The sequence below is a fragment of the Phoenix dactylifera genome, chromosome 6 (assembly GCF_009389715.1).
Source record: "Phoenix dactylifera cultivar Barhee BC4 chromosome 6, palm_55x_up_171113_PBpolish2nd_filt_p, whole genome shotgun sequence".
In the NCBI taxonomy this organism is placed as follows: Eukaryota; Viridiplantae; Streptophyta; class Magnoliopsida; order Arecales; family Arecaceae; genus Phoenix; species Phoenix dactylifera.
The window spans coordinates 1,270,173-1,284,581 of record NC_052397.1 but is presented as its reverse complement, the minus strand read 5'-3'; the positions used below and the strand labels follow the sequence as shown (position 1 = coordinate 1,284,581).

The 14,409-nt window shown below is 37.8% G+C and overlaps 1 protein-coding gene across 2 annotated transcripts; it reads left to right on the top strand.

The window, feature by feature from the left end:
* Nucleotides 1-488: 488 nt before the first annotated feature.
* On the top strand, nt 489-10,190 carry LOC103701987 (peroxisomal membrane protein PEX14-like). 2 transcript variants are annotated; one of them, XM_008784239.3, is made up of 11 exons: nt 489-1,031; nt 2,183-2,427; nt 2,575-2,623; nt 3,763-3,953; nt 4,344-4,530; nt 4,642-4,800; nt 6,279-6,352; nt 6,478-6,520; nt 6,660-6,727; nt 9,005-9,073; nt 9,428-10,190. In XM_008784239.3, the coding sequence occupies exons 1-11, from the start codon at nt 974-976 to the stop codon at nt 9,926-9,928; spliced, it is 1,644 nt and encodes a 547-aa protein (XP_008782461.1). In that variant the 5' UTR covers nt 489-973; the 3' UTR covers nt 9,929-10,190. The 2 variants fall into 2 exon arrangements, with proteins under 2 accessions (XP_008782461.1, XP_008782460.1); XM_008784238.3 differs by having other exon boundaries at nt 3,760-3,953.
* The last annotated feature ends 4,219 nt before the right edge of the window (nt 10,191-14,409 follow it).

Genomic DNA, 14,409 nt, shown 5'->3' with positions numbered 1-14,409 from the left:
AAACTCATTCTAGCTTCCGTTCTCCTATCGTGGTTATCGTAGAGCATGATTGGCAAGCAAGCAAAGAGAATACAGTATACCAGTTGAAAATTCCAATCTTAAGATCACAACCATCCGTGAATCGCATTATAGCACACAATTGCAACTCGGTCCTTCTGCAAAATGTCGTGTGCCCTCCTCCATATAGGATAGGGATTGTAATTTATGCACGAAAAAACGATTCCCCTTCCATCGCATGAATCCACTATTGGATCGCGCAATGATCGCTTAGAAATCTGTGCAGATAGATAAATGAGGTGTAAGGGGTGTTTTGAGATCGATGCAGGATGTGATCCAATAGTCGACATGGTGAAAAAACAAATCAATCACTCTTTTGCATGGAAGGTACAATCCAAACCCCTCCATACATGGCACCCATGTAATCATGGGCCATCATGCGATATATGGGCTGCTGCAAACTGGGGGACTCAAGTTATTAGATTCAACTCTTTAACGTGGAGAGGATCCAAACTCTTTGGCAAAAATAAACCAAGATTGCGTATGCATGGATTGTTGCTCGCCCAAGACGCAATCTAACCCATGCGAGTTCATAAGGAAAAGAAAATAGATCAACTTTAATCGTGAATTATGATCTTTTTTACCCTCTTAAGCAAGGTTGTGTAAACAAAAATCCATTCACCGAATAAGAAAAAGGAGCAAGAGCTGACTGATAATATTCCCAAACGAAACCATTCTCCAAGTTCTGTACTCCTTCCCCGAGTCGGTCTGCCACAGAGTCTGATGACCATCTTTAAAACGAGTCCAATCCAATCCAATTCTTTCCTTGGAAGATCAAAAGACCCCTTATCTTTTTTACTCATAGACTTTTGTCCTTTTCGAGTCCTCGTGGTTGGTCTTCCATTTCTAGTCCTCCAAGATCTCTCCTTTCTTCAGCCCCAAAGGTTCTATACAGCGGTGGGAACTGGTCGTGACCATGGCGACCCAATCCGCGCCTCCCCCGAGCTCTCCCAGCGACACTCCCGAAAACCAAGGTGATTTCTTCTCTTCCCCAAATCCTTGTTTTCAAGTATTTGCCCCAATTTAAGGTTCTGTTCCATCGTTTCCACTGGGTTTCCAACCCGGAGTCATCAAAGAGAAAAAAAAAGGTTCCTTTTCGTTTCCCAGGTACTAGATTACAGTTTTAGGTTTTTTTCGCTCGCTTTTGTATACTTCTTACTGGGTTCCCTTTATCTCCGATCAGAATTTGTCCGCATGCTGGATGTTATCGGCTATGGTGGTAGTGTTTTGATCGATGCATAGGGAAATTCATTATTGGATAAGAAAAGAAATAATTAAATTGGCTGATGATGGTTTGTGCTGAGATAAAGAAGCTCGAATTTATTGGTAAAATTGGCAAGGATTAGGTAAAAGAATTTTTTTTTTTTTTTTGACATATTGAAAAGTGCTGCTTGCCTTTGACTGATCCTATTTATTGGCAAGGAGGAAGGTGGGAGTTTGGGTGCTGATTTAATTAAATTAAAAAGGAAACAAAAAGTAGTAATCAGCATCCGTGGATGTCAGAAGAATATCAGAAGAAGGGAAACTTTGATTTGGGTGAAGATCAGGGCTTTATGTGAAAATTACCTTGGTTACCAATGTCTACATTTTTTTTCTTTTTCTGTTAGAATTCTTGATGCGTACTTTTGTTGGCTCGAGGTTTCAGTTGTGATACCTATAAAGCAAGATAAACTGGATATCACAGAGACAGAGAGTCTGCTGAACCAGCCTCTTTGTTCGTTGAGGTTATGAATAGCTTGCTACAGCTGGTGTGATGAAGAAGTTTCTTATAGTCTCACGAGGTTACTTAGTTTTTTCAAACATTTTGGAAGTAGACCGAGTTTGCTTATATTCCAAGGTTCTTGAACTACCTTACAAATTCAAGCTTTTTTCTTTCACAGAGTTATTTTGCTATCGTTTCTGCAAATAACAGCTTCCAATATCATAAAGAGATCTACAATAACAAACTTACCTGAATTATGGGTTTGTTCAACATAGCAAATGGTGTCATTTTTCGTTGTAAGCTTGAACTCTTCAGGGAAAATGCAGGGCTTGTCAATGCATGTATATGATCCCTGTAAAATTATGAAGAGTAAACAGCCTATGATATTTTTACATTAACATTGATTGTGCCACGTAACATTAGGGCCCGAGTTATCAAAGACAGCGGAGGGAGATGGTAAGGATGTCAAAGGAGAGATTGCCAATGAAGCTTCAAGAGAACCAGTATTTGCAATCCCGCAACCAATAAGGGAGGACCAAGTGCAGAATGCTGTTAAGTTTCTATCTCATCCAAGAGTAAGGGGTTCCCCAATCATTCACAGACGTTCCTTTCTTGAAAGGAAAGGCCTGACAAAGGAGGAAATAGATGAAGCCTTCCGCCGTGTACCTGTAAGACTTTTCTTCCATTCTTTCTTTCCTAGAGTTCATTGTGCATCTCAACATCTTACAACTACCTTTTTCCTTCTGGCAAGGCATTCTTTCATGGAGGCTTGTTATATTGTTTGTCACTGTTTCGATGTTTCATATGTATTGCAGGACCCTCCTCCAAATGCTGCCAATGTTGAGGCTGCCACCACAAATCAGGGTAATCTTTTTGAACCCATTGCGTTGTTTTGTAACTAAACTTGATACTGACAACACAATACCAGTCATAAATGCTTCTTAGATTTTATACATCTTACAAATAAATCTTGTGATTGCTGAACTACCATAGACCACCACCATCTCCACCATGAGTTAACAGCAATGAATTTTTATGCTATTTGCATTAAACTTATCACTTTTGTTTTAGTTTTGATTTTGCATTGCATATTTTTTTTTTACTTATATTCCAGTATTGTTTTTATACATTTTCTACGTTTGTTTTACTTGAGAATGTGATTTATAAAACTTTGGTGAGATACTTTTATCCTAGGACCATGGACTTTTAGATTAAGTTTGCCACATGACAAATTTGGTTGAATTGCTGTTTGTCATTGATATTTGGTGAAACCTTTTGTTTTCTCATTTTGAGCATTAAAAGATCAAGGAATTGGTTGGGCAGGCATATGTGTTTTTTAAAGTTTTGTGGGATGAGAGCTTCAAACTAGACTCCTGGTTAAAGAAGATAATCTGAAATGATGTTTTGATGCCAACTTTTATTGGAAAGAAATGGAATGTCCCATCAATTAATTCCTTGATGGGTGATAAAAGAACACATTTTTTTTAAAAAAAGATTCAATTCTAAATTGGTTACTTTACTTACACCAATGTAGAAAAGTAGCACATGTGTTATAGCAAATATAGTGTGGTTTTTGTTTCTTAACCTACTTTGATTTGATCGCTCTCTTAGTATCCGTGTAAATTGAATAATTTGAGCAGGCATTTTAAATCTAGTATGGCTGTGATTAGGAGTTTTGGTCTTGCCCAAGTGATAATAGAGTCAAAATGACCTATCAGGACAAAATCCACCCAAAGTAATACTTCTAATCTGATTGATGCTTTTCTAAGAAAACTTTCACGTGATCCAATTTGAGTGGCTCCTTTTGTTTGTCTAAAGGATGAAGCCACCTCTTTAATTTGATATGTCACCATCCTAACTTGCAAAAACTATTATTCCTGCATGTGTTACATCTTAGCAAACTTGAAGAAAATAACCAAAATTTCTATAAAATGCAAATAGAAAACAAATTCCTCTGTCTCGTCTCCTTAATCGAATGGCTGATTCGTTTTGGTTGTCAGCAGCTGTCCAGCCAAAATCATCGACAACCTTGCAGCCTCAAGCCTCAGTACAAACTCCACAACCAGCTGCTGCTCCTGCTAGTGGGGTTCTCGTGTCTCCAAGTTTGCAGCAATCCAAATTTCACTGGTCCCATGCACTTCTTGCCACAGGGGTTCTAGCTGCTACAGGTGCTGGTACGGCTGTTGTTTTTAAGGTATTTCTCTCCACGCTTTCACCCGTCTTGCAGTTTACTTTAGGTTTTAAATTGCTGCTAACAATTGTTTCAGGTGCTCGCTGGCACATGCCATGCCATGCCAATAATGGCATCTAGCTCAAGTTGCCACAACACCTTTCAACCCTAAGTTTAATATTTTTAAAATAAAAGAGAAATTTTAAATTATTATTATTATTATTTAGTTTCTTTTGTTCCAGTACAGCGAGCTCATGTGCCAGCATGGCCCATGCCATGCTCGCCACCAGGCAGCATGTCCAATGTCACCCAACAATTAAAGCCTTGCTGCTGATTGACTTTTTTTTTTCTGATTCAGACTTGGGAGACATTAAGTAAAAGTTATATTACTCTGCTTACAATTTCTTTTAACAGAATGTAGTTGTTCCTAAGCTGAAATCTTGGATCAGAAAGGTTGTAGCAGAAGAAAGTGAATCTGATAAGGAAGACAAGCAGAGTTCCAGGTTGGCTGAAGAAGCAGCAGAAGCTGCTAAAGCAGCAGCCTCATCTGCTGCTGTTGTTGCTGAAGCAAGCCAAGAATTATTAAATGCAAAACATGAAGGTTATTCACTTCTGCATGAATTTATCCCTCCTTCTCTACCTGTAAATTATTCATGTCATTTTGGTCTTGGGTTCCTGACTTTGAGAGCTTCTTCTCGATTCTTCTTGTTAGAGAGGAAGTATTTTGAGGCTTTTATGGTAGCGCTAGATGTCCAAGTTAAAGAGATGAAATCCATGGGTGATGCTATTCGTAAGCTGGAAAGCACAAGGGAGAACAGTTTCTCTCAAGAGAAGCTGATAGAAGAGTATATCCAATCTACAGTAGGGAATGGTAAGTTAATCAAATGGGCATGTCATTTTCTCCAATGGTAACTAGCTTATGTGGTATGGCTTTAATGGAATGCATTATCCTGTGAAAAAATTAGTCTGCTATGTTGAATATTGATGGCAATTGAAGTCCTTAGGGGTTGGTTGGCAAGATTTGGTTAGTAATATTGATATGTTCAGAAAACAAGAAATTCAAAAAAATCACTAAAATTCCATGTGCATTGTTGGCTTTAGGTAAGGTGATAGCAAACATAGAACAAATAGCTTACAAGGTTAATGATAGAAATGTTCCATTTGATACCTTTTCATGTAATAGAGTTAAACTGGGTATAGAAAGAAAAAGTAATCCCAATGAAGAAGTGGCAAATAAGAAGAATAACTAATAATATTTCTGAGAGATTTTGTAAACTGAAAAGTTGTATAAACTTGATGATTCAAGCCCATTAACTTAAACACTCAATAATATAGTTCCAAACTTGGATCCTCATAGACTCCAGACGAATTGAGACCCGGACAAATTTGAAACAAAATAATGATTCGAGGACCCCCTCTAGTCAACCTACAATTAAAATATAACACTCCATGACTCTACTTTGTGTCTGTGCATATACGCTTCTAGTCATGGTTTCTAAAAGCTGAGATTTTGGTCATCTCATTGGGTGGTCAAGACAGATGAACTGAGATCTTAGTCTATCTTGGCCAATATGGAATGCAGGTAAATTTGGAAGGACATGATATTTTTTGCTATCTCGGCTGATATTTTGGGACCGGAATCTCAGCCCGATATGGTAAATCCATTAGCAACTATAAAGGCATTGATTTTATAATTTGCTTGTTAAAAATCTATGTAAGGAAGTAAAAGGTGATTAAAAAAATATCATCCAAATATGTTTATATTGTATTTGTCAAGGTTTTCAGTTCGATACTGGACCATGTATGGATAACTTACTGGTAAAACACAGGACAACAAGGTATATGCCCCCATACCAACATTGAGACAATACCATGTGATGGTAAGGGGTGTACCAAGCCCAGATACCATACCAGGTTGGTATGGTTTGTCTTGTACCGGCAGGTACAGGTGAGTATGCAATATCTTTGTATTTATTGGGTTATGCTGGTCGAGATATTACAAGCCTAAAATTGCTAATAACTGTATCTCGAGGTTCCTAAAACTGGTACAAGTTAAGATCTTGGTTGAGATAAGATCTTGGTTGAGATAAAAAAAAAAAAAAAAAACTTGCATTTAATTGGGTGGCTTTCTAGCATTAAACTTCTAGGTTTACTATTGAGGTAGGGAGTGATTTTATACTTGCATTTGAGCTATATCTTAAATCTCTCCTATATTTGAGCATTGCTTGATAATGTGGTGACTGGTGAGACGTCCTCAGACAAGAATTTTCAATCAATACTATTATTACTACCAATGATGCAATTTTCTCTAGCTGACTGCCATTTTCAATGTCTCTGTACAATCTTCAGGACCAGTTAACAATTCATGGAGAACTTCTCAGGTCAATCAACCAGATGCAAGTCTCCCCTCAATGTTTTCAAAGGTAAAGTACAATTTTGACTGGGTATACAGTTTGAACTTCGAACTCTTCAGCTACTTGAGTATTATCATTAATCAGTTTGATTTTATTGACAAATTTCTTACTAGTTCCTTACTTTTTGTTTTCAGCAAGTTAAAGTAAATGGCGTGCCAAATATGGACTTTGGAAGAGGTAGTCATCTGTTTCTTCTCTATGCCCTGACCCCCCCCTTCTCTCTCTCTCCTCTCCTCCAACCCAACCAAAAAAAAAGCCATTATGTTGCAATTCACATTCCCTTCTGTTGCTCATCCTATTTGATGTTATTGAACAGCGAGGCCTTCATCCACACCTGCATCAGTGGAGTCTATACCTGCACCACACACAAAGCCATTTATGGAGGTATATAATTCATCCTCTTGTCAATACCTTCATAACTTGAAAAGAAACAATAAAGACAACATCAATCTGGCACTATAATTGCTTGCCTGAAAGAAAGTGATATTAGTGTTTTTCAATGCTGCAATATTTCCCATTCATCCTGCATACATGTTTTGTTAGGAGACTCATTATAGTGCTTCATCAGAAAATGTCCATTAGAATCTTGATATGCTGTCTGAGTATATAGGGCCCACTTTCTTCAAACCATTTTTCCATGCGACCCTTACAGGAAATTTGAATGGTGTATATATATATATATATATATATATATATATATATATATATATATATATATATATATATATATATATATATATGTATGTATGTATGTATATTACTCTCTGCACGGATATTTCGAATTGTTTCTTATCTTTTCATTTGAATTTGTGACACTGAATGCCAGCTGTTTTATCTTCTGCACTGGGATCTCGAGTTAATATTTGCTTAAAAAAAGTTACAAAATTAAGTTACATAAAGAGGATGGCTACTCAATTAAGGTTATGACAGCGATGGCCATGAAATTATAGGTTGTCTTTTTAAACTCAACCTCATTGATGAGGTTCATTTTTGTTAGTATATGCATAAAGGTGGTATAACATGTAAATGGATCGGCAATTTTTTGGATATTTCTATCTGATCTTTGAGTATTTGAAACCCTGATATAAGGCATTCTCAAATTGGATCTTCCAAGTCAATAACGGAAAACCATATTCCATATTCCCTGAATCTTCTTTGTTAATTAATTATTTTGGAAAGGTGAAATTAATTCCAGTTCTTACCATACAACTTTGAGGAGTCTCATTGATGCCCGAGACCACAAATAGGCTAGGGGTAACTTAATTGGCATTTCTGAGAAGTATAACTTAATTGGCCAGTGAAATGAGAGAAACAGCCCGATGGTATTTTTGCTGCTCTCAGATTTCTTTTGCCCTTGAAGTTGGCTCCCAGAATTGCAATTTGAAATAAGAATCACTCAAATATGAATTGAGCCTTTGACTGGAAATCTAGCTCAAAGCTGAGGAGGAACAACCTTTACAGGGTAAATTTCTTGTTGTCTCACTGTCTTGAATTTTAACTGAAGAGAAAAACCTAAAGCATAACAAAAATTTATGTATATGCTATATGCAGGTAGAAGAAAGGTTTTGACACAATCCTACCTAAAGTAGGAATTTAAACTAATAATAAGATAAATGAAAAAATTAATCTAAAAGTGCAAGGTAAAATAATTTATTATATGTACTACTCCTAGGCTCTAAATGGAGGGGATCCATGTCAATATTGGCCCTTTAGAAACCGGTCCTCTGAGAATGGACCCCATATCATGATTAATTTGTCAAATGAAAGTCCTGATAAGTAGTGAATATGCTAATTGTTGGTTCTTATCAATTTTTCCTTTCAAGTGATGAGCCTAAAATGATGCAATCTTTGAAAAGAAACATGCTTTCTCCTTTTACTACAGTTATCTGATGGATGTGCCATCTATCATGTGATATTGAATCTTAGTTCTCTATTTATGCAGGCCTAGAGCTTGAAATATATGAGGGGACTGCATGTCTTTTATTCTTGCTGCCTCTTGATTAACATGCATGTCCATTCAACATATATGGATGACCAATTTAGCAAATTATACCTCCTTTTTCAGGGATACTGAATCATTATCTAACCTGCTTTTGAGGTTTTTTTAGAAATGAAATCTTACCAATTAAAGATCCAGACCAACTTATGGAGTTTTATGGATTCCCTAGATGTATGTGCACCCATCTTACGAAGTTATTTGGACTCTATACATGTACAAATAATCAGAGCTTTTAGTTCTCTTCTATGGCTTTATGATTCCTTATGATTATGAGAGAGAGAGAGAGGGTTGGATGCAAACCAGTATCGTGTTGAAGCCTGTTTATTTTAATTTATTTATTTATCTTTTTGGGCATGGGGGGGATTTAAGTATATTACTTTGCATATATGTATCCTGTTCACTTTAGTAGTTACAAGAGTTGATGTTATCTGCACACTAGGGCATAAACTTTTTTACCTTACCCATTATTTGGGAACTGAAATTGCTTTAATAAGTTTCAGTATTTTATTCTCCTGATCAGGGGTATTGCTTAGAGAGAGGGGATGGGGTTACCTGCTGGAATAAAACCAGACTGTTAATTTCACTATTTTTCTGCACTGGCAATGGTTTCCCTCTATTACAAAACAATTTTAATCCATTTGCCTATTTATTCGAATGTCCAGGATATCAATGACATGCATCCGAGTCTTGATCAACCACCAAAAAAACCTGTTTCAGCTCCTAGACCAAAGGTTTGTGCGATACCTTCTGAGCTTCTAATTATCTAGCACAATTTCCTAGTATGTTAAAAAATAATTGTGCAACCTTTCTTTTTAATATCCTTGGTCATTTTCTTGATATGCATATGCAATTGTTTATCCTTGTTGAATTAGGTGTTATTTGTATGATTAAGTACATTTTATAAGGATTTTCAAATATTAGGCGTATTTTTTCTATCCTAGGAAAGTGAAAGAAAATCGCCACCTTCAGTTTCTTTGACAGAATTACCTTTTCTAATTTTGTAGTCATGTTTGTGTATGTGTGTGGGTTTGTCTTCTTATATCATACCTTTTGAGCATTGTTGTTTATGTGATTATATCAAACAGCCATATTGGGAGGTGCGTCAGCAACCTCAGCAAAAGCCCAGCTATGACCTCCGATCCCAATCAAGCGATGAGGGGTTGAGTTCTGAAGTACAAGAGAGCATCGACCCCTCCTTTCAAATGAACGAGAAGACTCATGAGACTTCAGAGCCTTGGTGGAGAGGGAAGACTTCAAAAATAACTGAAACAGAGCCCAAAGTGGAGGAACCAAAGCAGCTCCCTTATGGAACTGGAACCAGTGAAGGGCCCAGCCGGCGGAGGTGGGTCCCACCTCAGCCACCAACGGTCGCTGTTCCAGAAGCTGCTGCTGCCATCCGACACCCAAAACCATCTGCTCAAAAGCTGCAGTCAGGGGATGAGCAGTCGGTGGCGAGCTCTGATGATGGTGAAGAGAAGGTGATGAGAGCACCCGACACTGCTTTTCAGGTGGAGACCTCCAGTGTTGGAGAAATGAATCAGACTGAAATACAAGAAGAACGGGCAGATGGTATCGAAGTAAACTGATAGCTCAAAATAAGAGTTCAATCATACTCCTTTGAAGGGGATTGATTGTGTTGCCAATAATAATAGTTCTTGCCCCCTTGTTTATTATGTATCGTTGAGCCGATGCATACTTCATATGTATTTGCTTTTAAACTGCCTTCAGAGAGTTAAACTACCTTCAGAGAGTTTATTTAAGAGAAGATAAGGGAGAAAATGATCTATTTGTTGCTTTTGATACTTATGCTTCATATTTGATGGAAAATAAAACACCGGATTCAACTAAGGAAGCCTGAGGGATGCAAGCCTTTAATCGGTGCCAGGGTTATAAGATGCACAAGCCGGTTGGTCCATCCTCAGGCTGATTGGGAACTGCAAGGATGTCTTCTGACAGAGAACAAAAAACTAAAAGCCATGTTTAAATTTCTGGTGGTGAATATACTTGTAGATGATAAACTCTGTGCAATTTTTCTACAAAAAATTGTTCTCGTTGATAAAAATTGAGCACAAGCCTGCAGAATTTGCTATAAAGCTTGGCATGCCTGACGTACTTTGACATGATCATAGACAGCAGTTGTACAGAGTGTTTTTCGATAGATTCTTTAAGAATAGTTGGAGTTCGAGATGGGGAGGAGAAGAGTAATGATATTGTTTGATGATTTGCAGGCACTTGGTGATCAATTATAAATCGTCTGGTTAACCTTCCCAGCAATGGGGTTTGAGGTGATGCATTTTATTTGATATGTAGTGGAAATTTGACAACCTTTCCCCAAGGATTATTTGATAAAGTTTGCAAGAACCAAGGCAATAAGTAGCTCGAAGCCAATTTAAGTAGGGCCCGAGATATGGATGGCTTTTAATCTCTTGACAAATCTACAAGAAAGTAAACTAAGTAGGGGAGATTTTTTTTTCTTTCTTTCTCACCATATTGTTTGTAAGGTAAATTTTACATGAATAAACGGTCATAGCAGCGAATCAAAAGACCCATCAAACAAAACTCATAATAAATAAGTATTAGTCAATGCCTTGCTGGATTTTGTTCAAAGCAAATCGCCAAACTAGCAGTCTTACTAGCTAGACTTAGCTCGGACTCTTGGGCACAATTTCCAAATCATTGAATAAGAGCTTCCGATTTTTCAAAAGAATGGAAGCAGGAAAATTCAAGTCCATAAAACGTGCCTCCAGGTCTTCCCAAAAAATATAGAAAGGAAGGCTCACCATTCTTGCCTTTCTAATTTAAAACTTACAGGGACATGAACATGATACCTACCTAGATAGATATAAAATATGATTACATAACGTTGTGCAGGGTTTTCCATTCTCCGTGGCAATAGGATTAGAGGGTGACTTTTTGGCCACCCTCCACTGAGACCTTGCAGCCTTGAAGTCTCACTGAAGTGCCGGGCAACTTTGGATTAGCCTCCACTAGTAGCAGAGTTTTCGTGGAGTGGCAACTCGGTCAAAATCCTATTATTCTATGGCATCAAAGGTATAGAATAGTTTCCAAGAGAGTATAGTCTTCATGTAGTTATTAACGATATCATGTTGGCATACAACGTACGTGTTGTCTCCCATAAGAGTTTTTCTTTATCTATTCTAATGGGAACCGTTTCGGTGGCGTCTCAGGGAGGGTGTAACTGTGCCTTTTTCCCTTTTGGTAAGTTATAACCATGCCATTGGAATAGTTTGCTTAGTCGAATAATCATGGATATTTTTTTTAAGGATAACTAAAAGTTGCTTCATATTTCATCCATCAGTTATTGCTTTGAACTTTTTTGTTGTCTCAATATAAGCCTTATAAGTGACCTTTGCTCGGTGAAATGGTAAAAAATTTACGATAGCATGAATTCAAGTTGACTTTTTTTACAAAAAAATAAACATTAGCCCTTCTAGCACCAGAACCGGTCATGAATTGATTTTCCAATATTAGTTAGCCTCAAACTTGAATGATGAAGTGGCAAGACAACACTGGATCGAGCATAAAATAAAGCACCCTTAAGTTGAATTTAGGGCTTTGATGCCATTTATGGTTTGTTTGCTGAAAGCTAACACACTTGCTGGATATCGTTGTATCGACGGCACTAAGTCAGATGAAATGTCATGTTAGCATATTGTAGCTCGTCAAAAAAATGGTCCATATATAACTATACATTTCTAATGAAGTAGGGAAAAAGCTGAAATGCCATGGAATAGGATAATCTAGGGTAAAGATGTCACCATAATAATTATGTTAGTGAAATTGCACTTGGAATGTTAAAAGGGTCTTAGTGTTGAAGCGTCCCTACCTTATCACATGCATTAACTAATGTATCCTGAATCCAATATCTTGGGCTCAACTACGGAAAAAATATTCTTTGGGCAAAAACTTCGGCCAAACATTTAAAAAAAAAATTGTCTGAAAAGATTCAAAATATTAGAAAGAAATTGGATTATATGTATAATAACTTCACATCTTTATATTTGTGTATGAGGGAAAAAAATTTAGGAGGTGGAGAAATATGCCAAACTAGAGTACTTTTGCGATCAGTTATTCAGAAACAATCATCCATTTTGTTGAAATGTTATGGGAAAAGGAAAAACAAAACAGAGAGAGAGAGAGAGAGAGAGAGAGAGAGAGCGCTTCTGTCCTAATCTGAGAGTACTAGTGTGACTTGTGGTTTGACGGAGTCCGAGCAGTGACCATGAAGGCCACGAGGCTGCGTCCGAATTTGAACGTTTCACGTGTGCCATGTTGTAACGCTACTACTTGTCTTATATCCTACAAATTTAGGGTTGCAAATAGGTCGGATTCGAATTGGATCCAGATCTATGTATTTTTATATTCAAAATTCTATTATATAATAATAAAATATTAAAAAAAAAAGTCGGGTCGGATCCGAATCAGAGTCAAAATTGGGTGGACCCGGTCCAACCCAAAAAATAAAATAGGTTCAATTAATTTAGGATCCGGCCGGGCCCCGCAGGTCATCGGTCGGTTCTTATGCGGGTCGGGTCGGGGCACGGATCGACCCGACCTATTTACAGCCCTACCTACAATGCTGCACCATATGGCCGCTGTTGATGGATCTCATTCACAAACGTTCGTCTCGATGCATCATTATAGAAATGCATGTACGACCGCACGACACATGCGGGATATAATTTCTCCATCGATGTTGCTTCTTCGAGTTGGTCTCTTTCATTTGGTTAACTAAGCAGATGGGATGCTCGATGCCTTGCAAGAGGCTACTTGCCAGAATTCCAGAGGCCTGCATCTCGATATGTTAATAAGTCATCTATAATGGTCCATGGACCAAGACATTTTTGTACTCTGCTGTGTGGAATATCTCGGACGCATCACGTTTTACTCGCTTTCGTTTTTCTTCTTCTTGTTATTGAAAATATGGGCTTGTGTTGCACGTCCACAGTTATTGAGGCTTCAGCCACTGCAAGTGAACATCATCCTACAGCCATAGATGTACGACCTGATGTTCATATCCACAAGTTTTGCTTATAAAAAGAAGCAGAAGAAATAATGGATGGTGGTGCTCTTACTTGGTGGGTCTGTTTGTGCGCAAATTAGTGCGAGTTTGGGCCCTCCCAGGCTTTGTTTCTGGCGGGCGCCGATTAAATGCGGAGACCGATATTCTCCGCCTCATTTGTCCGATGGAGTCGCCGATACTTAGATGGTGATGGTGTGACGTACTTATACGCGGAAGGAGCTATCACATTGGTGGGGCTCCCCGCGGATGGAAAGAGTATGAGTAAAACTTGTCTGCCTGTATCGAATATTCTCCAGTGGGGAGGGGGCCCAGTGGAGGTTGCTATGCAGGCGAGGTTCTCCTCACCCTCCTCTTTTCTTTTTCTTTTTTTAGCACAAAAAAAAATTTTCTAGCTTACATAAGCAGAGGAGAAGGTGAGATAGATAAATTGCTGGTGTGGCGTAATTGACGAGAGCCTTTGAGGCGAGCCATCATAGTTTTTTTTTTTTTTTAATCCGTGGGTTGGGTTTAGGGTTTAGGGTTTATGAACAATCAATAGTAGAAGATTGAGAAGACGTGAAGAAACGACTTTCTCCTGCATCGTCAGTCGGTATTACTTGGAAGGATTGATTTGAATAATAAGTGATTTAACTAGAGGAAAACACGAAACATAGAACAGTCAAACTTCAAAGTCTGACTCTTGACATCTGTTTATGTGGAAAAAACCAATGGGCATACTTAAAGCTCTATGGTCAAAGAAGTATTTTGACAAAGAAGATACACGTGTGTGTATGTATATTGTTTTCAACTTGTCATAATCTTTGGTTTGATGAAAAATAAGATCATGCCACCTAAAGAAAACACATTTATTAGAAAAGAAAGGCCAAACCATTAATGTTTTTATATATAGTTACAAGCTCTTATGAATTTTCAGGTGCATTGCATACGTCCATCACCAATAAACAGGGCAATACCACCTGGCTTAAAATTGTCCACGGTGAAGCATTTAATAGAAATTAGAATGTGTTTAGTTTGCGATCAAAC

Excerpts from the sequence above, each read along its gene's own strand:
- LOC103701987 (XM_008784238.3), top strand. The coding sequence starts at position 974 with ATGGCGACCCAATCCGCGCCTCCCCCGAGCTCTCCCAGCGACACTCCC. Across the intron at positions 6,353-6,477 it reads TCCCCTCAATGTTTTCAAAG|CAAGTTAAAGTAAATGGCGT; the intron begins GTAAAGTACAAT and ends TTTTGTTTTCAG. Across the intron at positions 6,521-6,659 it reads AAATATGGACTTTGGAAGAG|CGAGGCCTTCATCCACACCT; the intron begins GTAGTCATCTGT and ends GTTATTGAACAG.